The 26,541-nt window shown below is 44.1% G+C and overlaps 1 protein-coding gene across 2 annotated transcripts; it reads right to left on the bottom strand.

Moving 5' to 3' along the window:
* Positions 1–10,382: 10,382 nt before the first annotated feature.
* Positions 10,383–25,998, bottom strand: TRAPPC3 (trafficking protein particle complex subunit 3). 2 transcript variants are annotated; one of them, XM_075604554.1, is made up of 6 exons: positions 25,835–25,998; positions 25,014–25,061; positions 23,998–24,095; positions 22,120–22,219; positions 13,970–14,152; positions 10,383–11,341 (listed from the first exon to the last, which is right to left on the bottom strand). In XM_075604554.1, the coding sequence occupies exons 1-6, from the start codon at positions 25,874–25,876 to the stop codon at positions 11,222–11,224; spliced, it is 591 nt and encodes a 196-aa protein (XP_075460669.1). In that variant the 5' UTR covers positions 25,877–25,998; the 3' UTR covers positions 10,383–11,221. The 2 variants fall into 2 exon arrangements, with proteins under 2 accessions (XP_075460669.1, XP_075460670.1); XM_075604555.1 differs by lacking the exon at positions 25,014–25,061 and having other exon boundaries at positions 25,835–25,994.
* Positions 25,999–26,541: the final 543 nt, after the last annotated feature.

The following is a 26,541-nucleotide window of genomic DNA, read 5'->3' as shown; positions in this document are numbered from 1 at the left end:
TTTTATCATCAAATGAAAGATTAACCTTTTTGTTCCAAAAGATATTGATCCATTTTGGGTAGGTACTGATCCGAAGAATTATAAGAATGGTTATATATTCATTTATATTACACTCTTCTGTTTAAAATCCGGACATTTACTTTAAAGTCTAACTTATTTCATACTTTTCATATACCAACACCATTTGGTATATGTAATATCAATCTCCGTAACATTGGTTATGTTTTTTATTCATTAATACACTATCACTTTAATATCATGTACATGCTTTTTTTTCCTTAAAACTTTATTGAAGCACTATTAACTATGCTTCATTTGTCATATTACAACACAGAGCTTGTATGCTCTAATTATGGAATTTTAAACAGAATATGTATTACATATATGTTTTGTTCATATATTAATATTACAACTATTGGAACAATTGGAGAGCAATATATTAGTGTAGTAGATTCAATTTACCTCTTTGATTACAATCCATACTAACCTAAATTATGGATGTATTGCTTCTGAATAAGTAATAGAGGTTGTTCCTTCCTTTTCTTTTTATTGTTGTCTCAGCTGATGGGATTTTTAATTTTAACTAATTAAACTAGTGTTTAAACACTGCAATGCCACTGCAGCTGCCAACACATCAGCTGTGTCTGATGTGTTTTTCTTAATTATTCACCCAGCACCTATATAACAATTTCATACACCTAAACTGTGTTATCTTGTTACATGTCCCCCTAAGCAAGTCTACAGACCGTGGAAAGGCTGTGCATCATTATACATGCAGCAGATCCTTTGTCGAGGTTGAATAAGCCATTTAATATGCCATAATGCAATACTGGTTACTTGGCCATATATCTGAAGCTATTGAGTAAGAGTTTCTGCTGCTTCCAAAACTAGAATAGAAGCCCAGGACCAATTACAGAGCATGTGTAAATTAATCTCAGGAAAATTGCCAGCAAACAATTATTTTGTAGAATAAAGACTCATAAAGTAACAGTCTATTACTAAAAATGTTGGGAACAAAAACACAATATTTAGCATTCTCTTGTCCCGCTCCCAATGCTCCCTACTGGTGTAACAAGCATTGAATAACAGAGGCTCCTAAATCTTTACATGCTGGATACAAGTCTAATTATACAAGCAGATACATCAGGACTGCTGCAGACTAACAAAATGTTAAAGTTGGGGAGAAAAGCCGTAACATTTACCAAAAAAACAACCAAACAATCTGTGGGTTTATCATGAGAAGCTCAGGGAAAGTGTTGTGAGAAACTGGCTTTCCCATGAAGACATTCAGCGCCGATCTGGAATAAAAGCGTTCTCCGGCTTACAAGGAGTGTTAACATGGTGCAGGCATTTCTGGCGCTATGAAGAATTGAAGATCATCGGGAAGCGCAAACCATGTAGAACAGAAGAAATACTCTGATGGAGCAATAAATGTGATAAACGTGTGAATAAATATTCAAGGCGCAGTGTGCTAAATACTCACAAGTGTAGAGTGAGTGTTGTTCCCATAAAGGTATCTTGGAATGGCAGCCCATCAAATAGGTTAATCTCAATGGAAAGGTAAATGCTGGAGACCTTAAGTGAATAACATAAGAACGGACATAGTGCAGACTGTATGGAGAATTTTATAAAAAGGTAAGTGTAACAAGATGCACTCACATGGTACTAAAAGAATAAAAGCATTTAGATCACACAAATCGGATCTCAGCAGTGCAACGGGTGATCGCTCTGCCCCCCTCCGCCTCAGCGTGCGTGTCACTGGTGCGTCTCACCCAAACCGGAAACCGGAAGTGATGTCATCCGCTCTAGGGGGCTCCGATCGTGTGTGAATCTTTACTGGTCAGCGTCACTCTACGCGTTTCTCCGCATTCGGTTTCTTCAGGAGTCCAATTTATTCAGATACAATACTTACACTTGCAGCTTTATATTTGTTCGTATAAAGGATGGGACGGTCAGGCCCGTCCCTAGGCGGTAAGCAGCTAAGGCACCACCCAAGGGTGGCAGGCCTCCGGGGGCGGCAAGAGGGAGAGAGTAACAGCACTGCTGCTTTCCTGTTTTATTTAAATACATGTAAAACTCTGGGGCTGTATCCTGTTAAGTTTAGCTCTGGGGACCCCCTGCTTCCTGAGATACTTACCTCCTTAGGGGGTGCCTAAGGTTTAAAGCCCCTGGTCATATGGGCCAACAGAAAGCCGCCTATGACATCACAGCTTTTATTGGCCCATGTGATGGGGCAGTAGATATCGTCACCCCCTAAGGAGGTAAGTATCTTGGGAAGCAGGGGTGTCCCCGAAGCTGAAATTAATGTGGTTCAGCCCCGGACACTCCCCCCCCCCTGTCCCCGGTGCTCATTTCCACCCCCCCTGTCCCCGGTGCTCATTTCAACCCCCCCACCCCCTGTCCCTGGTGCACATTTCCCCACCCCCCCTGTCCCTGGTGCTCATTTCCCCCCCCCTGTCCCTGGTGCTCATCCCCCCCCCCTGTCCCTGGTGCTCATTTCCCCCCCCCCTGTCCCTGGTGCTCATTTCCCCCCCCCCCCCTGTCCCTGGTGCTCATTCCCCCCCCCCCTGTCCCTGGTGCTCATTTTCCCCCCCCTGTCCCTGGTGCTCATTTCCCCCCCCCTGTCCCCGGTGCTCATTTCCCCCCCCCTGTCCCCGGTGCTCATCCCCTCCCCCCCTGCTCCCCGGCGCTCATCCCCTCCCCCCCTGCTCCCCGGCGCTCATCCCCTCCCCCCCTGCTCCCCGGCGCTCATCCCCTCCCCCCATTCCCCGGCGCTCATTCCCCCCCCCCGGCGCTCATTCCCCCCCCCCCACGGTCCCCGGCGTTCATTTCCCCGCCCCCCAGCGGTCATCATCCCCCCCCCCCGTTCCCCGGTGCTCATTCCCCCCCCCCCCCCTGTTCCCCGGCACTCATTTCCTCCCTCCCCTGGTCCCCGGGGCTCATTTCCCCACCCCCCAGCGGTCATTATCCCCAGCCCCCGGCAGGCATTGACCCCTCCCCCCCCTGGCGCGAGCCCTGGACTCTTGCTCGGAGCAGTGAGGAGGGGCTCACGAGGTGAGGAGGGGCTCACGGGGGGTGAGGAGGAGAAGCGCCGAGTGAGGTCAACCAGTTAACACCCCCCCCCCAGTCCCCGGCGCTCATTTCTCCCCCTCCCCCCACGCTCATTGACCCCCCACGGTCCCCGACGCTCATTGACCCTCCCACAGGAGAACCGGCGGGTGAAGTTTCCCTGTTTTGACGTCACCGCAAACCACGCCCCACAGCCAATGGGAGGGCGCTACAGCGAGAGGTGTGGCCAGCCTCCAAACAATCAGAATACGCACAAACACACAGACAAACATCCTGACAGACAAACATTTCAGTTTTATATATATCTTAATAATTTATAAATTTGAAATTTGTATTGTTGGTGCTAGATGCGGTGAATCTGATTGGTCTTCAGCCTCTGGCCAATCAGATTGGTGGCTCTATGACATCACCCAACTGCCACTCTCTTCCCCCTCGGCCTCACCCGACTGACACACTCTCACACTCTCACACTCTCACACTCTCACACTCTCACACTCTCACACTCTCACACTCTCACACTCTCTCTCTTCTTCACCCAGCTCACCTCCCCGCCGGCTTCCCCCCCATCACACTCACCCTCACGTGCGCCGCCCTGCACCGGCTCCCGGACGGAGGGGAAGCGCGGCGCGGCCCTCCTGCCCCAGCTGCCAACTTCAGGCTCCTCCCCCCTCGCTCCCAACCAGCTCCCGGACGGAGGGGAAGCGCGGCGCGGCCCTCCTGCCCCAGACGCCAACTTCAGGCTCCTCCCCCCCCTCGCTCCCAACGAGGAACGGAGGGGAAGCGTGGCGCGGCCCTCCTAAACCAACCGCCAACTCCACGCTCCTCCCCCCTCATTCCCAAAGAGGAACAGAGGGGAAGCACAGAGCAGCCCTCCTGCCCTAGCCTGCCACTCTTGCCCCCCCCCGCCAACTTCCCCACCCCACCTCCTGCCCCAGGCAGATGCCACGGAGATATCAGGGCCAGGAGGGGAACTGTCTGCCGCCAGGAACCACCACCCACCCGGTCAAGGTAAGTTTCCCACCCACCCACTCAGTCACCCACCCACTCAGTCAAAGTCACCCACTCAGTCAAAGTCCTGACACACACTTCCCCCCTCAGTCAGGTCAGCTGACAAATACACAGGGGGAATCACAGCTGGCAACAGGGGGGGGGGGAATCCGAGATGTGAACTGGGGGGTGGGGGGACCAGAGCTTTGAACAGGGGGGTTAATTGAGCTTTGAAGGGGGGAGCGTAATGCTGTGAACGGGGGAGAAAGAGAGGAGGGAGACAGTGGAAGGGAGAGAGGGGGAGCCACAACATTAAATCCCGGGCAGCGCCAGGTATATCAGCTAGTAGATAGATATAGGAAAGCAGCAGTGCTTTTACTCTCTCCCTCTTGCCGCCCCCTGAGACCTGCCACCCTTGGGTGGTGCCTTACCTGCTTACCACCTAGGGACGGGCCTGCCCTTCCCATCCTTTATACGAACAAAATATAAAGCTACAAGTGAAAGTATTTTATCTGAATAAATTGTCGTGTCATTTTATAGCCTTTGCTTCCTACCTGGGATTTTTGTGAAAAAATGTCAGGGAAACTTTATTGGGTGGGAATTTTTTTTTCTGGGGGTGGGCGTGAGGGGATGTCCTTGATAGTGCTTTCCCAAGGGCGGCACATACCCTAGGAACAGGGGAACAAGACAGAATTGGTTATCATATCGCCTTACTACACACAGATGCAGAATGCAAAGCTTTGTCTGCTAAGGGTGAATTTAATGTCTCATGCAACAACAAAAAAGCACAAGGATGTGGTTCATATACAGAATCATTTCATAAGTGGATGATGTGCGATTTAAACTATACACCATTAAAGAGTTTACAAGGACGCGTTATAGAAGCAAGGGAACAAAAGGATTGCAAACCCTAAGGCAGGACAGCTAAAGCATAGCAGAAAGGATTCATCATGATTTTACAACTAGGAAAGAACGGATCACAGTTTGTCTAGGAGCAAATGATACTCGGTATCAGTCGCTACTCCTGGCTTGGTAGGGACATTCCTTAACACCTCGCCTAAACATCCTTGGTCTACTTTTTTTTTTAATCAGAGAAGGTCCCTGTGAAAATCCCGGCCGGCTGGCATAGAACATGGGAGACAAAATCACATGAAGCTTCCCATTCCAGTCTGATGAGGTCACTTTGGAGGGAGAAGCCAATAAATAGTAGGATGAGACAAGCAGTGGATTCTGGGAGAGCAAATAGCAACCCGATTTTCCCTGATACTGTGGCCTACAAATAAAATGGTTTATAAAGTCACTTGATTCAGAGATTGTACAGGGCCTATCCTGTGCTGTCGTGGGATCATGACAACATGGAGAATATAATAAAGGAGATGGGAAAGTTCGAGAAGGTAGGATCCAGGAGGACCAGAGTAGAGGAGCAGCGGGGGAATGGATCAGTAATGTTTATAAAGTAATAGCACAGACCAGTCCAACACTGTTTATTATGTTGTAGATAGGGACCGTACCATTCAAGTCAGGATCCCAGAAGATTAAAGGAGTCCATAATAAGGTTTGAAGTATGAAAACAGCATGCCACAGGGGGCCTCATTAACGAGGACTACTGGGTGCCGGCAGATCGGTTATAACCGCGGATCTTCATTAACAGTCCTCTCCGGCAGCAGAGAAGTGGCAGTTCCAGCACAGACAAAAAGTAACGGAGTCACAAGTACAGGACACGCTAGATGTCCCAATGGGACTAGCATTACTGGGATAATACAGATGAGTATCCTGAACAGAAGAAAGAGGGGGACCTGGGTCTCAGAACAGTTAAGCAACTAAGGGATAAATCTCCCTTTGAGTTAAGAGTCGACATTCACGGAAGTGCATAAAGCATTGGTAATAATAAACATTACAACGTTGTATAAATTGTGCTCTGTAGTTCCCGTGCCTGGGGACCTGAATAAAAGACTGTTGTATGACATAGGTTACTGGCCCCCATTATTCTACAACTTTGCTACCTCATCACCCAGCTGCCTGAATCCAGCCCCTCAGTCAAGGGAAATACATTTTCCTATCTTGCCTTCAAATACTTTCTGGGCAAGCTCCTCACTCCTACTACAAACAGCTCTTATCACCTTAGATCTGACTCCAAAAGACTGTTCACTGTCCCAAGGTTCAACAAGGAATCCGGTCGCTCCTCCCCTTATTCTGCCCCTCACAACTAGAACAACCTACCAGACTCTGAAAGCCGACTCCACTATAAGTAATTAAGACTTCCGCTGTCTCATTTTAATCTTGTCTAACCGTTACATACATCCATAATCAGATCTCTAACAGTCCATGAAATGTATGTAAATATAATGTATAACCTGTGTTCATTTAATGTAACCATGTATTATCACCATAACTCTGTGCCCAGGACATACTTGAAAACGAGAGAACTCTCAATGTATTACTTCCTGGTAAAACATTTTATAAATAAACTAGCTGAGAGACCCTGCGTTGCCCGGGATGTGAAGTGTGAATAAGTATGTGTAAATGTTGTATTGTAAAATTGTAAGCTAATGTGAATGTTTTAGAGAAAACACTAGGGTTAGGGAGTGATCACAAGACCACACCAATTGAAGCAAAGTAATGAATAAATATGTGGTAATTGAAGAAGTGGGTGCAAACTGTGAACTGAAAAGTGAATCAGAAAAGGGGGGGGGAAAACACAAAATGAGTGTGTCTCCTAAAGAATTCACTATACTGCACTCCTACTTAATATAAAATTTAACTTTTAATATAATTACATAAAACATAAATTACCAAATCGTTGTGTATTGTGCATTAAAAATAAATTAAATTATTTTTAATGCACAATACACAACGATTTGGTAATTTATGTTTTATGTAATTATATCAAAAGTTAAATTTTATATTAAGTAGGAGTGCAGTATAGTGAATTCTTTAGGAGACACACTCATTTTGTGTTTCCCCCCCCCCCCCTTTTCTAATGTGAATGTTATGTAATATTTGTGAAAAGTGTATTTGTAAAACAACAACAGTAGAAAGCACATGTATATGAGGGCAATTTTGGTAAGTGTATGTTAGTTGTTACGGTTGTTAGTTGTGAAAATGTTAGTGTTGGTGAAAGATGGTTATGTGAATTTTTGATAGTAGTAATGGTGAAGTGTGTGTTGTTGAAATTAATGTAAAGAAAAGATGAGTGCAGTGAATTGAGTGTGTTTGTGGTTTGTTGAGTGTGTGTTTGTGCGTGTGTGTGCGTGGCTGATGGCGTGTGTGCGTGCTGGTTGTGGTAGAAGGGGAGTGTTGGCATGCACGTGGTATTTAGCATTATATTAAGTGTAGTGTGTGTGTGACCACGGTGAAGGTTGGTTGTGTGTGGATGAGGTAGTGTTGTGTTGGTGAGTGTTGTGTGGGTGTGTGGGTGTTGTGTGTGTGTGGGTGAGATGAGTGTTAGTGCAATAAATGACACAGACGGCTCAATTTTAATTGTGTTCCAAATATATTTTATTTAAAGAAGAGGTGAGTATTGGTGGGAGGTGTGTTTCCAGTGGAGGGGGTGTGTTGGTGTAGACGTACGTTGAAATTTTGATTGTATTGAGTGTGGGTTGGGGGGGGGGGGATGTGGTTTTGGGGGGGGGGGATGTGGGGTCGGGTGTGGGGGGGGATGTGGGCTTTGGGTGTGGTGTGGTAATGTGGGTGGGGTGGGGTGATGTGGGGGGGGTGCTGCCTCGGGGGGGGGGGGTGCGGTGTCCGTTGGAGAGGTGAGGATGAGACAGTGCGGTGAGGTGAAGGGGAGGTGTGTTGGCAGTGTAGGCAGTAAAAGGCGGTGTGAGCGTGCGGTGTGGTGTGGTGTTGTGTGAGGGTGTGGAATGTTGCAGTGCTGAAAGCAATAAGACTGGTACCTGATTGTGCAGTTCTGTCGTGGTAGCAGGTGAGGGTTTTCTGGGTTGAGAGCAGTGAGGGTTAGGTGGAAATCTCTGAGCAGTGAGGGTTAGGTGCAAATCTCTCAGAGCAGTGAGGGTTAGGTGCTGGCAAGCGTTCCCAAAGCTCAGTGAGTGGTGGGAGTGTCAGTGGTGTAGGTCAGTGAGGGGTGGGACAGTGTGGCAGTGGTGTTGGCCGCAGACCAATGAGAGTTGTGCGGGGGCGGACCGCAGACCAATGAGAGGTGTGCGGGGGCAGGCATGGCCTGAGGCGGAGTGACAGGCCAAAGGTGCAATCAGATTGTCCGTAGGGACACAGGAAGATGCAGACAGGCATACAGTACTTTCACTAATATATAATAAGATTAAAGTATTATTGTGATGTAGAGCCTTCCTCGACTTTACATACCAGTCACCAGATATTAAGAGTTTGGGACTATTCTTTGTATTTACTGTGTATCTCAGAAGTCCTCTCTTGATCTGTATCACGTGCTTATTCCCCGGGTTGCAGTTCTGTTCCATCATGCTGCAGGGACCGGCCCGTCTGGGTGTTATGGGGGAAATCAATGTGATTCTTCCTGTACCACTCATTCCTATTATTACATTTGCATATATTTGATATTAATATACAAATACAAGTGATACTACAAATAGCGCTAGACCAATAAATAAAACAGTGCAGTGCACAAAATAGACTATAAAGGTGACAAAAAATGTCATAAAGGGAAAGCTGCCCGGTTTTCTAATATGGGGACTATCTCACTTCCTCAGGGGATTGTGGAGCCTCACCAATCCCAATGTCTCTAAATAGCTCTAAGTTAACCCTTCAAATTCCAGGATAACATTAGGTGTAACCAAGGTGAATGAACTGATATCGCAATGAAACAGTGCCAGTGGGGTTAAACATACACCTGGGATCCTGGAGGTTTGTATACATGGGAATAATTGAAACCATAAAACAAACTAAAATTGTTTAAAAAATTAAAAATAAAATGGAAACATCAATTGACTCTGCAACAGAAATGCTGATTAAAGGAATTGCAATAACGTGGCCATGGAACAGGGGGTCTCAAAGAAAAGATGCCAAATCAAAGTCAATGTTCAATCCTTTAGGGGAGAGGGTTTTTAAGGTGTAGATCCAGAAGGTCTCTTGTTGAGAGACCCTCTGTAATCTATCTCCCCCTCTAACATTGACTTTGGGGAAATCAATACAAATAAGCCCATCAGGTATCATATTATGATGTACCTTGAAATGGTTTGATACACTCTGTGTTTCTAAGCCCTTTCTGATGTTGTATACATGTTCAGCAAATCTTCTTTTAAGAGGCCTCCCTGTTCTACCCACGTACTGCAATCCACACGGACATTCTAAAAGATAGACACAGAAACTTGATTTACAATTGATGAATGTTTTGATGTCATATGTCTTGCCTGTGACATTCGATTTAAATTCTTTGCATTTTCGGCCACAATTGCAACCGATGCATTTTTTACAAGTGTAGTATCCCTTAAGGTTTCCAAGCCACAAACATGGGCCGGATCCCAACAATTTACTGGGGCAACTTGGTGCTATTTGGGATTTCAAATTCTGCGCTTTTTTGTATACAATTTGAGGTTTGTTAGGCAGTATAGATTTAAGGATAGGGTCTCATTGTAGAATCCCCCAGTGTTTATTAAACCCCTTGGAGATATCTTGAGCCATCCCATTAAATTGTGTGATAAATGGGAGAAATTCCCTATCTAAAACAATAGGTGCCTTTTTTGTAGGATGGATCAATGAGGCTCTGTCTTACTTGCCAAATCAATTGCATTTTGGACCACTCATTATATTTTCTCTCTATAAATTTGGAACCTAAATCCTTAACCTGATCTTTATAAACCTCTGGTTGAGAACAGTTTCTCCTCACTCTCAATGCCTGCCCTTTAGGGATATTATTAATCCATTGTGAATGGTGATGACTGGATGCCAACACATAGGAGTTGGCATTAACGTTTTTATAATACGTTTTGGTTTGTATAGTACTATTAACTATATACAAGGATAAGTCTAGGAAATTGATAGACTGGGGGCTACTGTTGAACGTAAATTTGATGTTATACTCGTTCACATTGAGATGAGTCTTGAAAGATTGTAATTCATCCATGGTGCCCCTCCAGACGCACAGCACATCATCGATATAGCGTTTCCAGAGTAGCAGGTTTGCACCAAATGGGTTGTGGTTCCATTTGGTGCAAACCTGGTACTCTGGAAAAGCTTTACGTTCAACAGTAGCCCCCAGTCTATCAATTTCCTAGACTTATCCTTGTATATAGTCAATTATACTATACAAACCAAAACGTTTGCAGGATCTTGTGTGTGTAATTATATACATACATGGAATGCAAGCCAAGGTATAGATATAGTCACAGTGGTTAGACAGTTATTTAAAGTTATTTATTCCAAACACACTAACACACTTTACAATGTAAAAGTCAAACTGAGACAAACAATAGAGGACTATGGGGGAGACGCACTAAGTGCTGAGTCAGGGCATTGCACCGTATTCAGGTCAATGGCAGTAAAGGCCAGATCAGGGTGCGGTACTCCACGTTGACGCTCAGTGAATCCTGGCCAATAACACCCTAACAACGCAGTCACCCTATAAATCAAAGCAGCACTAGTTAATTGAAAAAAGGTTCTCTCTGTAACCTGGTGACAGACACTTTCTGTAAACCTGCTGATTTCTGCTACTCAATTCTGCAAAATGTCACTCGCCCGCTAAGGCAGCTGAAGGGTTAATCTAGAGTCCCAATCATCAAGCTACATTAAAAGGTGGAAGAAAATGATGGGGAGTGGGTCACCTTACCGCCTCCTCTACCTTGTTTAACACAAGGTTTATAATAGTTCAAGATATACATAATATATTTCCATAGGCAGTGGCTTACAAATTAGCTTAGAAAAGCCTATACAAAATCTCACACAATGTACGAGTTGTGCTGCTCTTGTTAGGGGCTCATCTTCAACCGGAGCAGCGATTCCAATGCTGCAGCGATGTGGGTATAGTGAAACGTGACATGTAAAATATAACTTTGCACCAACAGTTGCCAGGAAACTATTGGAGGATTCCACAATGATATCTTGTTAGGGGCAATTACGGGCTGCTGCTTTAACCCTCTCACTGCCAGAGTGACGGCTCCTCTGGCAGTGAGAGGGTTAAAAATTATGTGCTGGGTGTGGCTTCCAAAAGGGCAGGGCCCGTCTTGTCCGTGTGTCACTCTTCCCCAGCTGGCAGGTTGTCTTCAATCCTCCGGATAAACTTCATTCTGATCTCTGTGACGCTGTCCCCTTTCAGAGTGTCCTGAGCAAACTTCACATCCACAGCCATTTGCACCTGGGCGAGAATATTCACAGGTTAATTTGTGTCCCACAGCTTCTATCAGGGCAGCTAAAGGCGGAATCGCACATTTGCTCCCAAGTCTCCTCCGACGTTTGGCTGCCGAAGGACCTTCACTGCATCCGCTCCACCGCTGGACAATCAACCGCCGGCCGCTTTGTCAATAAGGTAAATTAATTTAAGGGCTTTTAGCCTTTAAGGCAGGGAGTTAAAGATAGGGCGTTATGGGTAAGGGGTTAGATATGTAAGGTAGGGTTTTGGGTAGGGCGCTTAGGGTAAGGGGTGAAGGTTTAGGGTAGCATTAATATTAGGGGTTAAAATTTGTTTTTTTTAGGGTAAGGTTAGGGGCTTACGTTGTTGGCAAAGAGGCCGGCGGAGAGATGTCCCAGCAGCAAGGTGAGTGGCGGCTAACCGCTGGCGATTTGGTCGCGGCAAAATGGCTGCGACCAATTGTTTTAGACCAAGAACAGGAAACACCCCCCCTCCCCCACCACCTCTGCGCACACTTTGCAATGTACAGAGATGCTAAATGTCTCTTACACTGTGAACTCTCTACAGATGCTCACTGTTTCAGATAAACAGTAAAGAAAGCTAATCATTTAAAGTGAAACCCCAGCGCTCTGCATTGTATAATGCTACATTATCTCAGAGTATCTTCTACATTTCAGAGACAGTCAAAACTATAATATCATATTTTACCACAAATCTTTCAGTCTTATTAAAAGATGATTAAAGTAGATTGAGACTCATGCTTGTTTTTTGTTTTCTCCGGGTTAGAAAAACAATGGCTGCAATATACTTTCTGAAGTGCTCAGTGGAAAACGGAAGGATTTACGCTCCATGCGGCGGTTTTTTTTTTAAGGACAGTAAGTTAAATGCACATAGATGTGTTACAGCACATCAACAGGCAGTACAAAACACTGATGCATTTTACTGGGGTCAACAGGAAGTGGACAATACAGTGATGCATTCCACTGGGGTAAACAGGAAGTAGAATTTACATGATGTATTCCGCTGTGGTCAACAGGAAGTATAAATGTACACTGATGCTCTGCAGAGGAAGGCTCTCACAGCCACCTTAGATTTCACACACAATTGGAAATTAATGTAGCCAATTAAAATTGGCTGAAAGATCCATTGAAAAGGGATCAGAATCACTGGACATTCAAGTGTCCGCTATATATTGGTGGATTATTTTGCTGCAGGGAGTAGCATACCTTATAGACTTATCACTTCATATATATTTATATTACAGACTTCTAACTGGATATATCCCATTATAATATTGTGTCTGGTAATTCCCTCCCCTGCAACCCTATAAGAAACCGGTCACTGACTCATAAGGTGCTAAAGAAATCAAAAATAAAATCATGAACACTACGAGATATCGCCCATATCAATCAAAAAGTACTTTTTTGAGCTTCAAATAAACATAGTTAGTTCTCCCAGAAATAATACAGAGTTATCAGCCTCCCTGAACTGAAATCAGTCAGATTTGGGGGTTCTGGCCCCCCCAAAAAATTGAATTTTAATGAAAAAGTGCTGATTATAATATAGGTTGTGATACCTTTTAGTGGATCAACATTAAAGTTCATCACAGATGAAATTATAGTGTACAGAGCTATAAAGAACTCCATTGTTGGTCCGCTAAACGGTATCACAACCCACAGTACATCGAATCTGCGTTTCTTTAGGACCGATACAGCGCCTTAAATTTTTTTTCCCCAGCAGCGTGACTCCATTGAAGTCTATGAAATGCTGACACTACAAATCAATGAGACTGACTCCAAATCACTCAGCCCACAGAATGTCAGCCAGTTGACATCTGCCATTTTTTTTTTTAGCATGCTCTTGTATAGCGCTGCAAGTTTTACGTGGCGCTTTACATACACATTTTGCAGACAGAGGTCCCTGCCCCGTGGAGCTTACAATCTATGTTTTTGGTGCCTGAGGCACGGGGAGATAAGGTGACTTGCCCAAGGTTACAAGGAGCTGACAATAAGACTCAGAGTGTTCAGTCCGTCTTAAAAACAGAGTGGTTCTGTGGTGGATTTAAAGAAATTATTAACCCTTTAAACATTCAAACAAAGGCCTTTGGATCTCGCGCTAACAAGATTTATAGAACATTAAAAAAAATATATAAAAAAGGAGCGAACTTTTTTTTCCTCTTTTTAAATACTTTTTGTTTGCAAAATTGAAGGTGGAACCGGAGCACCGGAAGCAAACAAAATTGTCACTTAAAAAAGTGCAGGTTTGGGTTTGTGAACTAATATGTAGGTGTAAAGGAAAGGGGTTCTCTACAAAAAGGGTAGTCATAATGTGGAATTTACTACCCATGAAGACTGTAATGGCAGATACAGTAGATCTATTTAGGAAAAGGTTAGACATTTCTAGAAAAGAAAGTTATGGATATGCTGAATAAGTTGGAGAGAAGACGGCTGGTAACACACGCGTCTTTTCAACCTCATCTATCAAGTACTCTGGGTTGTAAATGAAAAACTAGTGGTACTCAAACTCCTTGTGCCATCATGTTGGTCCAGTGACTCCTGCTACTGCTCACTGGCTGCCCAGCGCTGCTCAAACAGTTTAGGGTGTTGGTTTGCTGAAATGGGGCTGGGTTCTTACCATTTCCAGCGATCCCCGCAGTACCCCGCACAGGAGATTGGAGTACACAAGGGTGGAATGGTTGTCCGGCAGCTCCACGAAGTCTACCAGCGGGTTATTCTCCAGGATAAGGGAGAACTCGTCGCCCGCGGGGCTCCAGTTTGTGATGGTGGGGGTGACCCCCAGGTACATTTTGAATGCCACCTGTGACACGGGAAATGAAAAACAAAAAGTGAGATGTTAGATTACAAAGTAACTGATAAGAGCTACAGTAACAACCGGATAAGATGTGAATACCAGCGATCCAAGAGTCTTAAAAAAAAAAAAAAAAGGAGTGAGAGAGTCAGGGTTCAAAAACCATTCTAAACATTGGGAAAGGTCTTTGGGCCTTTTTTTTAACCACACTGCTGTCAAAGTGGTAAAAAGGATGTGGCACTGTAGGATTGTAAATAGAAAAATAGTACTCCTGGGTTGTAATATTATTACCATTTTTTTACAATTGTGGCTATCAGTACGCCCTAGAAACCATCACACTTACCACTGAATATAGTGACCGATTTAATCCGTATATTATACAATAAATAAAAGAAAACACCCACCCATTTATAACGCACGCGCGCGCACACACACACAGAGAATGAGGGCCATTACTTTACGGCGTGTTCCATAATTAGGGGTTGAGGCCTTACTTGCCATGCTGGCCTCATTTGCATGTTGGCAACTACCTTTCCCACTTTAGCCAGGTGTATCGTTCAAGTTTTCGTAGTACTGTATGATTAAACCTGACAGCACAAGTGCCACTATACATCTTCCTGAACACCCGTTGCCACCTTCCTGAAACTTTGAGGCAGTGAGAAAGATTTGAGGGAACTTATATAAATATCATTTCATTCTAACCAGGGCTACTGTGCTATTTGTAATGTTTTTGTGGCCGGTTTGATAGCTGAATTTTCAAAGATGTCACCTGCAGCCATCAATAGGAAGATACAACACCGTCCCCCCCCACAATAAATCCGCAGGACTTGGCAGCCATTTTCAATTCCCGAATCAGAGCTGAAACACCGGCAAACTAAAATAGCAAGTATCTGGGGAACTGGGGAGTCCCTGGAGCTTTATAAAAATCGGATTCAGCCTCAGAGGTTTCCACCCTTGGTGAATATTCTGTATTAAATAAAAAATAAAAACAGTAGGGGGGATTGCTGCTTTAAACTTTTGACATAAGAGGGGTCTGAGTTGCTGCCCTTTCTGGCAGCAAAGGGTTTAAATGTCATAATATTGCATAAATAAATATGCTGAATTGCAAGTAACCTGCCAAGCTCTCTGGCAGAAATGTGCAATGAGCATGATGGAAAGCAGACTGAGCCCCTGCTGCTCTGGCTGAGAATAATAGCACACACAGAGCAATCTGTCATGATGTCATCGCAGGAGACACAGAATAGGCAGGGAGGGGGCACGGTCTCGTGTGCAGCACGGGATACTATACCAATAACAGTCACATGGACCCGAGCAGCCCGAATAACAAGGGAGCTGGAAAAGTAATTAACTGCTGAATGGGAATATCCTTGATGTAACTGGGGAGACAGGGAAACCATGAGTGTATCTGCAGGTCTTCCACGGGCCGCCAAGCCTGCTTCACTCACCCCATTGTCACGTGACATCGTGATTAACCTGCAGACAAGGATTCTGGGTAGTGTCTACAGATGTGCGAAGGTAGGCAATGGCAGTTTGTAAAATTGTGCACATTTTGCTCACTTTCTGCCATTTTTGCAAGAGCTGTACATGCTCTAAATTGATGAAATGTGGACATTTACTTTTTTTGTTAAATTATATAAAAAAAAAAAACAAGGTCCCGTGACATTGCATATAGTGCATCATGGCAACTTTTGGAGGGCAAACCTTTTTCTTTTCACAAGTTTGTGCAAACTTCTCATTTTCCCAGTAGCGACACCTTTCAAATGACCCTGGAATCTTTGATAAAAGTTTAAATCCATATCCATACATACACACAAGAAACAAATGATCCATTGTATGCGATTTTAATCATCTTCAATACTAATTTATTTCAATGAATCTACATTTAATCAATTATTAACTTCATAATACAGTATTAATCTATATGTGATAGTATAGTGTGTATATGTGTGTTTGTGTATATACTGTACATACACACACAAATAGCTTTTTTGTGCCTGTACTGCCTGGTACTCAGTACTGGTAGATATTACAAGGGAAAGGGGAGGGGCGGGGAGGGGCGGGGAGGGGCATGGAGAAGGGGGGGAAAGAAAAAGAGCTCCTGTGTCAGCTTAAACAAGTAGTAAATAAAGGAGCACGTAGTTGTATGACTATATGACAGAGAAAAGAACCCCTACTTAATAGCTCTCAGAACTATAAGTACAGATAGGATAATATAGAACAATACAACATAACCTTCACTAATAAAACCACATAAAATAAATGCCCATGGATAGGTCAGGAATAGAAATGCCTATCAGACAATCACGACCAGACAATAACAGAGAAACACATCCGTTAAGAAATGGCTACTACATGGCAGCAGCGATTATGTAAGACACATTGTAAAAATGTCTATAAAAACCAATACGAGCAACCATGTCCCAGACAGTGATAAAGGACAAAAAGGTGGGGTTGAGGAAATAATATCCAGCCCCAATAAAAGCGAAACACCTAAAACATAAATATAATAAAAGGGATAGAAATACCCCACTGTGCAAAAATAAAACAAATAGTGATAGTCGTGTGTGTCCACTATCTCGTAGTGTAACAAAGTGACAGGTGATGAACACTGTGTGTGAAGTGTATCAACAGGAATGGGAAAAAGGGAACGTGCAAAATGAAAAAAAAACTGATCCTATGTGAAACCAAACAGGACAGTACTACATAATGTATGAGTATAAGAAGGGTCTCACTACAACCCTCAACCGTGGGATCACCGACAAAGTGCTCTCTAAATAAGAATTTGATCAAATATTACCAGACACCAAGGATAGTAACTTTTATAGTCTGCCCAAGATCCATTAAAAAAATTAAAAAAATAAGTACACCCTACACCGGGTCGGCCTATAGTTTCCTGGATTGCCAACCTGACCGAACAGGCAAGTGTGTATGTGGGACAGGTCCATTTCAGGGATGCCTTGTGGAAGACATACAAAGTAACTGGCACTACCAAGGATCTTAATAACTACAGATGCCTGCGGAATACATGCACAAGGCAAACAAGGCACGCAAAAGCCCAAATATTACTCGGACAATCTTCACCAGAATGCATCAAATGCAGCAAACTTCTGGAAGGTGGTCACGGGAGACCAGTACTTTTAACACTTTTACCATTCGGGATCAGTTCACTAGGCAGACCAAGGTAGTGGAATAAAATTAGGTTTATTTTGATGACACCAGCAGACATACAAATTATACAGAAAATACAGAGGGATATTCGCTTACTGGGGGTCTGAGGGGAGACACTAGCCTAACTAGGTGCAGGGTGCCTGCTTCAGAAGGCTTACCCTGTCCCCTCCTGGTCCAGAAACTTCACGGTATCTTTCTCCGGGAAGATACCTGGCTGTACCCGCTAACCGTGAGCAAGGCAAAACATAGAACTTGTCCACAAAATGCAGGACTTAGACTTCTCCGGCTAAAAACGAAGCCGGTTGTTCTGCTATTCGCATAAGAGCAATTTTGAAAAGCCCACCAGTGCCTCACCTAACCAAGCCTGAGATCGTCTGGTTCTCTGATCGGCCAGTCCCCTTACATAGACCTTGGTGTTCTATGTCCAACATGGAGAAGGGGCTGGCGACCAGAGGACGGATCGTAACAGCCAGCCAGAGTGGGGGTTCGTCTGGCTTCTGACGTCAGAGGAGGGGGTGTGTCGAGCCGGCTCGAAAAGCCGGGTGAGCGAGAAATATGAACTGACCAATGGGAACAGTGCCTACGAGCAGCAGCTTCCCCCAGCCAGCCCATAGCCTCCCGCTGGGCAGGCTCCATTAGGTCTGGCAAACCAAGTATCCCTGCGGGAAGCCCTTGTTCTCCGGACTTAGTACTCCGCCCTTCCCCACTCACCAAACGTTTTCAACACCTCTGGACTTTCCTTCTCCTCTTTGATCCTCCATCTCTATGCAGACATCCCGGCACCTATTTATATTGCCTGGACTGTCTGTATAGAGACTTTATACAAATTTATAAAGCATAATAAACTGCTTTATTAAACTTAGTAACCTTTTGGGGAATAACATACATGTGGGGTAAATGGGACTGGGATACATGGTCGAAAAACAGGATTCTGGGGGACACTGTAGCCCTGGTGTAATTCACCTCATGTACCCGCAGCGTCTGCTCGTCAGGAAGAATTACCGGTAACTTTGTCCCCCGAACTCCTACACAGAATCTAAATAAATTTTGACCCAAATATCCCCCTTGAAATTCCCACTACCGAAATCCCACGTTTATTGCATGACAGGAAAAGAATAACACAACAGGACAGGTTTTAGGGTATACATACAGTGTCCCTGGCTTATGGTGCTACTGAACTGCCAGGGACCCACGGTTTTCGGGGGTAACCAGTCGGGCTTCACCTTCATTATGACGACTAGCTTCCCCCTACCGTCACAAAGGTCATCAACACTATATTCCAGTTTTCTAGACATCAACAACCATGTACTTTCATTGAGGGCATTACTCTGACAAATCCCACTGACATTGCAAATGCATTCAATGATTACTTTGTGGGGCGTGCTACTAATTTATTAGCAAAATGCAACACGAACTACATCCATGAAGCTCAATCTGGGAGTATCCCTATAGCCCCACCCCCTCCCAACACTGCCCACAATTCTCAATTTGTCCCAGTATCCGAAGAGATTACCCAAGTGCTCCTCAAATTAAAACTAAGATGCCAATGTGGCCTGGCCTACTGCAATCTAAAGTTCCTATGACTTGGTGCCTCAGCCATTGCCAAACCGCTTGTTTCCCTAATCAACTCTATCCTGTCTGCAGGCCATATCCCTAAGACCTGGAAAACTGCCAGAGTTGTCCCAATCTTCAAAAGTGGGGACCAAAACACTATTTCAAACTACAGGCCAATCTCACTTCTCCCAATACTATCCAAAGTCATGGAAAAAATGTGTTCACTCACAATTAAGCGATTACTGTACCAAATATACCAAAAGACAAATTTCCCTAGCCAATTCCAATCTTATTTCTGCCACAAACACTCCACAGTAACTACCCTCCTCAAAGTTTGCGATGAGATCCAAATGTGGAATGGAACAACTCACTGGTGCAATATTCCTAGATTTTGCAAAGGCTTTTGATACTGTTGATCATGTTATCTTGCTTAAACTCCAGTGCTCTGGAATAGGGAAGCATGCTTTAAACTGATTTAATTCCTACCTATCAGGTAGATCCCAACAGGTGTCTCTTAGGTACAAACACCAACCCCTTGGATATCACCTGTGGTGCCCTGCAAGGCTCTGTTCTGGGGCCCCTTCTTCATCAATGATCTTTCTACAGCTTGTAAGGGAGCTTCAATACACATGTATGCAGATGACACAATCCTATATGCACACAGTCATAGCCACTCCGACCTTGAACACATATTTAAAATCTGATTTTTTTGATACTTGAAAATGGAATTTCCCAAAACAAACTGTTTTTAAACACTGACAAGACTGTAACAATGGTATATGGGACCAAAGCTAAATTTCTAAAGCTACCAATGGCATAGCTTCAGATCAGAACCAGCTCTAATACCATCCTAACCCATTTTACTAGTTTTAAATACTTGGGCATATGGTTTGACTCCCATTGATCATTTGGGTTGAACATTGATACCATGACATCCAAAAACCTATGACAAACTAGGTGTATTTTATAGGAACAAATCCTCCCTAAGCCCGCTGGTTAGAAAGCGTATCGCACAGCAGAGGCCAATGCCAATTATCAACTATGGGGAAACTAGACACTTCCAACAAATCAATATGTCGCTTTGTCCTCCAATGTAACTACAACACACATCACTGTGAATTGATCAAAGAACTAGATTGGTCATCACTTGAGTCTAGGCGCAAAGTTAATCTTTCCTGTCTTGCCTTCAAATACTTTCTGGGCAAGCCCCTACCACATGCAGCACTTATCACCTGAGATCTGACTCCAAATGATTGTTCGCAGTCCCAAGGTTCAACAAAGTATCCGTCCGCACCTCTCTCTCTTACTGTGAACCTCATACCAGGAACAATCTACCTGAAACTTTCAAAGCCACCACCAATCTAAGTTTTTTCAAAATTAAAGCTGTCTCGCATTTTAATGTCCAACTGTTTTATACACCTAAAAGATAAAGATAAAACATGTTCAAATTGTTCAAGCAATGTCTTTATACATAATGTATAAGCCTCTTCACTTAATGTAACAATTTATTTGTAACCATGTATTTTGTCATCATAACTCTGTGCCTAGGACATACTTGAAAAAGAGCGGTAACTCTCAATGTATTACTTCCTGGTAAAACATTTGATAAATAAATAGACCTTTCGTAAATATTCTACCCTCCTACTTACGCGATATTAAGGATGTTCTCAATAGACTCAATGACATAACCATTGATGAGGATACCTTCCTCAGTCTTGATGTGGAGGCTCTCCACACCTCAATCATACATCAGAGCAGTCAAGTATTTCCTGAAAACCAGAACCTTGCACTTTGAGAATCATAACAACCAAATCTTAGAATTACTCATAACTATTTTCTGTTTAATAAATGCCTCTACCACCAGATATGAGGTACTGCGATGGGGACTTGTGCCCCCACCTGTGCAAACCTCTATCTGGGTTCGTGGGAGGCAGAGATGGACTTTAATGAGTTGAAAGAGACCTCGCACATTTTACTATGGGCGAGGTATATAGATGACATTCTTATTCTATGGAGGGGCCCTCTGGATCTTTTTCTGGACTTTATGCAGGTCCTGAATATGAACAACCTAAACCTGCGACTCACTCATGAATTAAGTATGCAGGAAATTAATTTTCTAGAACGGTGGATTACTAGGAGTTTGGGGGGTTCTACTTGAGACCACGGTACATCGTAAACCTGCGGCCTCTAACAACCTCTTACGCGCCGAAAGTCACCATCCTCGATCTCAACTGTCAGGTATTCCAATGGACAGTTTCTTAGAGCCCGGAGAAATTGTTAGAACGATTCTGAGTTCGAAAAAAAGAGGCAGCACTGAGGAAACTTACGTTTCAAAAAAGAGGATAAAGCAACACGGTAATCAAGAGGGCGTACAAAGGGCGAAACACACAACCCGCAGCTCACTACTGAGGGACAAGAATGACCCCATACCGGATCAAAAGATGATCAGGGAACATACAACAACCAGTGATCACAAATAAGTAAAATATTGAATGACCCCTAGCATATTTTCCGAAAAGATCAAGAACTGAGAAAAATCCGAAACTCGAGACCCACCCTAGTTAGCAGAAGAGCACAAAATCTGAGGGACATGCTAGTCCATAGCCATTTTGAGGCCCCCATAAAACCACTTGGATGAGTAAAAGATCAAAAGGGAATTTCAAATGTGAGGGCTGCAAAGCCTGGGGCTTTATGCTACCTGCAAAACATTTCTTCAACTGGAATGACTCCAGTAAGTTTACAATAAGATGTGGTCATCTACCAGGTAATATGCACGTGCGGTAAAAAATATATAGGCAAAACAACCCACCAGCTCCATCGAAGAACCCTTGAGCATCTGGGGTCGATAAGAAACCGCCTTGATACCCCATTGGCTACGCATATTATGGAAGCACAGAATGGAGAAACTAAGGATCTCAAGTTCACAGGGATAGAACAGCCTTCCAAGAGACCTAGAGGTGGTAACTGGGACAGGGAGCTCAAAGCGGTGTCTCAGCGGGTCTCTGGGCGTGCGCACTTCTCTGTGTACAGTACTCTAATACCATCTCACTTTCAGCAACGATTAAAAATAATTATATGCATTTTGTTAATTTTCTCTATGGAGCAATGATCCCAGCTTGCCTACCATACAACTACAGCCTCGGGTCACAGAATAATGTGTTCTCATGTCCTGTTGCCCTACTAAGGTATCAAGATCCATAAGAAGCCCCAACCAACTAGATACTGATCCATAACCCATTCCCGGCCCTCAATACCTTAGCGATGACATCCGCGGTTTCCCGGAAATCGTGACACCTCCCCACGTTGGAACGAGCTAGGAAATCTTCGATGAGACGTACTCCTATGTTGTAGCCCCTTAGAAGCAAGACAAGAACGACACAGGATGAGCCAGCCAATGATACAACACCTACTGTCCAATATTACCAGTCAACATTGGTACTGCACATGAAGCATGACCTGTAGATCAGAAGCTGCTCATTGAATCCTATTTGAAAACCAGAAGGAAAGGTCTGCCAATCATGAACTAGATAATTTATATTTGGCTGAAGGAGTACCTTAGTGGTAAGAACACCAGACTTTGAAGTGGGTTAACCATATCCCAGTACAAGTTCTCCTTGTGACCTTGGACATGTCACTTTATCTCCCTGTGCCTTAGACACCAAAATTAGAGGTAAGCTTTATGGGGCAGGGACTCCGTGCCAGCAAAATCTATGTACAGTGCTGCGTATACGGTCAATGCTATACAAGAAAAAATAATCTACAGGTGCGACAATTAGATTGCAAGCTCTTTAGCAGCACCTCACTGTGCCCATGTTTTACTATACACAATGCTTCGTAGCATAAAATGATATATATTTTTATTCCTAAGGTTGTTCCAGTGGTTTCTGAGGGATTTGCATGGATGTCATACATTGGGTGACTGGTACCACAAGAACAATTTAGACTTCTGCGGTTTATTCCTCTCCTGCCAAAAGGTTTTTCTGTTTCCTGGGCAGTTATAGATGTCCAACTCGCTGCAGAGAAAAGCAATTTTGTGGTGGCCATGTATTGAATGTTAGATAAAACCCACACAGCAAATGCCAAGTTGGCTCTATCTGAGGAAGGATTCCCTGCCCATAAGTGCAACAGCAATGAATGTAAGCTCTTCAAGCAGAGATTCCCTTCTCTTTATATATACAAACCACCCTTTCCTTGACATTGCGCCTTATAGGAGTATTATTACAGGATTCCCATTTTACAGTTCGTGCAGTGTAGCGCAATAAAATAACAGCACATTTGAAAGACAAAAGGAAAAAAATTCTTATTCCAAAGAATGCCGCCACCTGTAAGTTATATCCTCCAGTGACAGACATTGTAACGAGTAGAGCCACAGAAAAGGGTTTCATGACAATATAGTGTCACTTCGTCACAGAATTATAGTCCTGGAGAAAGTTCTGCCCATCTTAATGGTTACCATACTAAGTCTCTGTACCCATTCCAATAAATGTATAGGTAGCCGAGTAAGGCATCATATTGATAACTATCAAGGCTACGCCTGCTTTGATTATTTAACGTTTAGGGGGTTTATTCTATATCCAACAAAGCGGATATTGATTTTAATGTGGACTTTCGACCAAAAACTGCCTGATTGGCCGCTTAGGCGTATATAGAATAATCCCCTAAGGGTGCTATATTAGAATCTGACTATTCCCACCGAGTCTCTGAAACGCTATTCAGAGACTCGTATGTAAGAATCGTGCTGTCAAATTTTGACATAAGTTAAAGAAGGTTTAAAGAATCACAGATCTTTTTTCTACACACACAAATTCATGCATCAATTATAATTAGATGTAACTTCTTCCATAACGACTCCTTATTTCAACAGCACAGTGAATTACATTGCAGCTAAGAGATACATGTTGAGCACATTAAATGTTTATTCTATATTATTCTATTTTGCTTTGGAATAACCAGTCGTCATAATTTTCTCTGCCAATAATATGGCCATCTTGTCTGTACATGTCACACCAATTTGTTGCCCTAATAACCAGAAAGCTATGTTAAACTATGCCCAACAGGTAACAAGGTAGTTAGAGACGCAGAATGCCTGCAATAAAACAGCAAGATTATCGACTCAAAAACCGAGAGCTTACATTTTCTCCAGCTGTTTGTTGACATCCTCATCGTTTTCGTAATCTTTGCACAGCTGGGTGACCAGAGCACCATAGGTCAGAGTGAAGAGCTCAGAGTTCTAGAGAAGAGAAGGACGGTTAGCACGGGGTTGGTTAACACAACTCTGTTGTCTGTGTACTGCTATAATGCTAAGGATGCCATGCAGACCATCTTAACATAGGGGAAATTGCAAGGTCTTGGGAAGGAAAATTACTCTATGCACGGACAACCTGACATGCAAGAAAACAAAAGTAGGCAATGAGACAGGGCAAAGTACAACATACAGGCAAGATGTAGGTTCATTTTGATGATGTGAGGTTTCCAGTTTAGTTTAATCTTCAGGGGTTATTCAACAACCACCGAAGCAGCCAATCAGGCTGTTTACTTCGGCCGGAAATTCCCCATTGAAATCCATGGAGAATTTCAGACCGATCGCTTGCTTTACCAGATATAGAATAAGCCACTTAGAGAGAAACGGTGTACACACACACACACACACACACACACACACACACACAGCTCGTCCTTTTAAAACATGCACTTGATGTCACTATTTACTTTCACACCATTTATAATAAAAAAAGATAACAGGTTTGATGTGCTAATATAGTAATAACTATAAATATATATACATTATTGGCTGGAGATCAAATGGGTCTACATTTGGATTCAGCAGCTATGATATAGAAACATTGGTTATTATCCAAGTAACAGAGGCAGCTGTTGACATTTGTAGTCTTACTCTGAACTGCTTCACACTACATAATGTTAAATGGGTTTGAAATAAGAATTAACCCCCTCTGTGCTGGAGGGCCTGCAACCTGTTCATTTGAAGGTTAACTTCATGAAAGTAAAATGTTATTTTACGCTCTCATGCCTTTAAGCTATTTATTACCCTGCACCGACTTGGAAAGGCATCACTGACATGTCAACCTGTCATTATAAGGTTAGAAATAGTGCGATAAACTCTATTTCTTAGACCTAGTAAGACACGTACCATGAGATGCAGAGATGCAGAAGGTGAAATGAATGGCAAATACCAATACTACAGAATAAGTGCAGCAGGCAGATGGAAAGAAAGAAAAAAAAGAGAGAGAGTTAGGTAGTTAGGTGAGGCAGGTGTAATGTCACAAATCAAGAGACCGCGAAAGCAGAGACAGCAGAGCAGGGCATTACGGTGTAAGCAATATGTGAGAGCAGTGATGCTTCCATGTACACCTCAGCACCCAATCACTTGTACCTGCCAAGCATGCTCACTGCACACAAGCAATCCATTGCTATGCCCCCTCACGAGGGTACAGGTACTGGCAGTAACCAGGGGAGCCCACAAACACGACAGCAGGTCATATGATGTGGTAGTGTATGTCAGATGTACTTGGTACAATACCTCAAAGCTTCAAGTATAGAGGAAACTAGACCCCCAGGTCTGACAGGGAATGGGACAGAACAGCCTAGCTGCACCAGTAGAGGAGTACCGGCCTCCCCAGTAGAGGAGAACCGGCCTCCCCAGTAGATGAGTACCGGCCTCCCCAGTAGAGGAGTACCGGCCTCCCCAGTAGAGGAGTACCGGCCTCTCCCGTACTCCAGTATGAGACCCAAGACCTCCTAGTTCTTCCAGTAATAAGATTTAGTATTGCCACTGCTCCCAGTATAGGGCACCGGCCTCCCCAGCGTTCCTAGTACACAGGGTCTCGGCCTTCCCGGTAAGGGCCCCGACCTCTCCAGCGTTCCCAGTACAGGACCCCAGCGTTCCCAGTACAGGACCCCAGCGATCCCAGTACACAAGGCCCAGGCCTCCCCAGACAAACGGCTCCTCACCATCTTCTTGCTCTCGGTGCCTCGGTTAGTTTGCCGGGACATGGTGCCTCACCGTCCCCACCTCACACACACGGAAACCCAGCAACACTGTGCAACTGTGGTCGCTTCGGAACTGACAGCCCTGTCCCCCCGCACTGCGCCGGCGCCACAAACAGCGGTGCGCTCTGGGAAACGTAGTTCCATTCGCCCTCAGGCACCAGCGGTTGCTAACCAAACTACACAGCATCCAACACTCGTCAGCACCGCGAAGCAGTGGCCGTCGGGAAATGTAGTTTCCATAGCACTTGACTGAATGTAGTACAGTAACTTAAGAGAGATGGGAGTTTTAGACCTACAAACCCCAGAGATAGTGTCAGGGCGGGTATAGGGTTTAAAGCTGCAGTTTAAGCTGCCGTTTTTTTTATTTTTTAAAACAACATATTTTTTCCCCATTCAATATGTGCATTAATACAGCCTGCACACTGACAAGTAATTAGCTAAGCTGCAGATCGATCCGTTCTCCTGTAATCGATCGCCTGCTCATGGTTATTTAATTCAGTTCTTGCACAGCATTCTGGGCAATGTACAGTAGTCCTGGAATATGATTGACTGGGAAGTTACTAGATACAATTGGTGCACTGCTAGAGAGGGCGGGGCTCAAGAGCCAGAGCCTATCAGAAGGGGAAGGGGGCTGTCACTTTAGAAAGGCTTCCTACATTAGAAACATT

This window comes from Ascaphus truei, chromosome 6, assembly GCF_040206685.1.
Source record: "Ascaphus truei isolate aAscTru1 chromosome 6, aAscTru1.hap1, whole genome shotgun sequence".
Lineage (NCBI taxonomy): Eukaryota > Metazoa > Chordata > Amphibia > Anura > Ascaphidae > Ascaphus > Ascaphus truei.
This window is presented reverse-complemented; position numbering and strand designations above follow the sequence as displayed.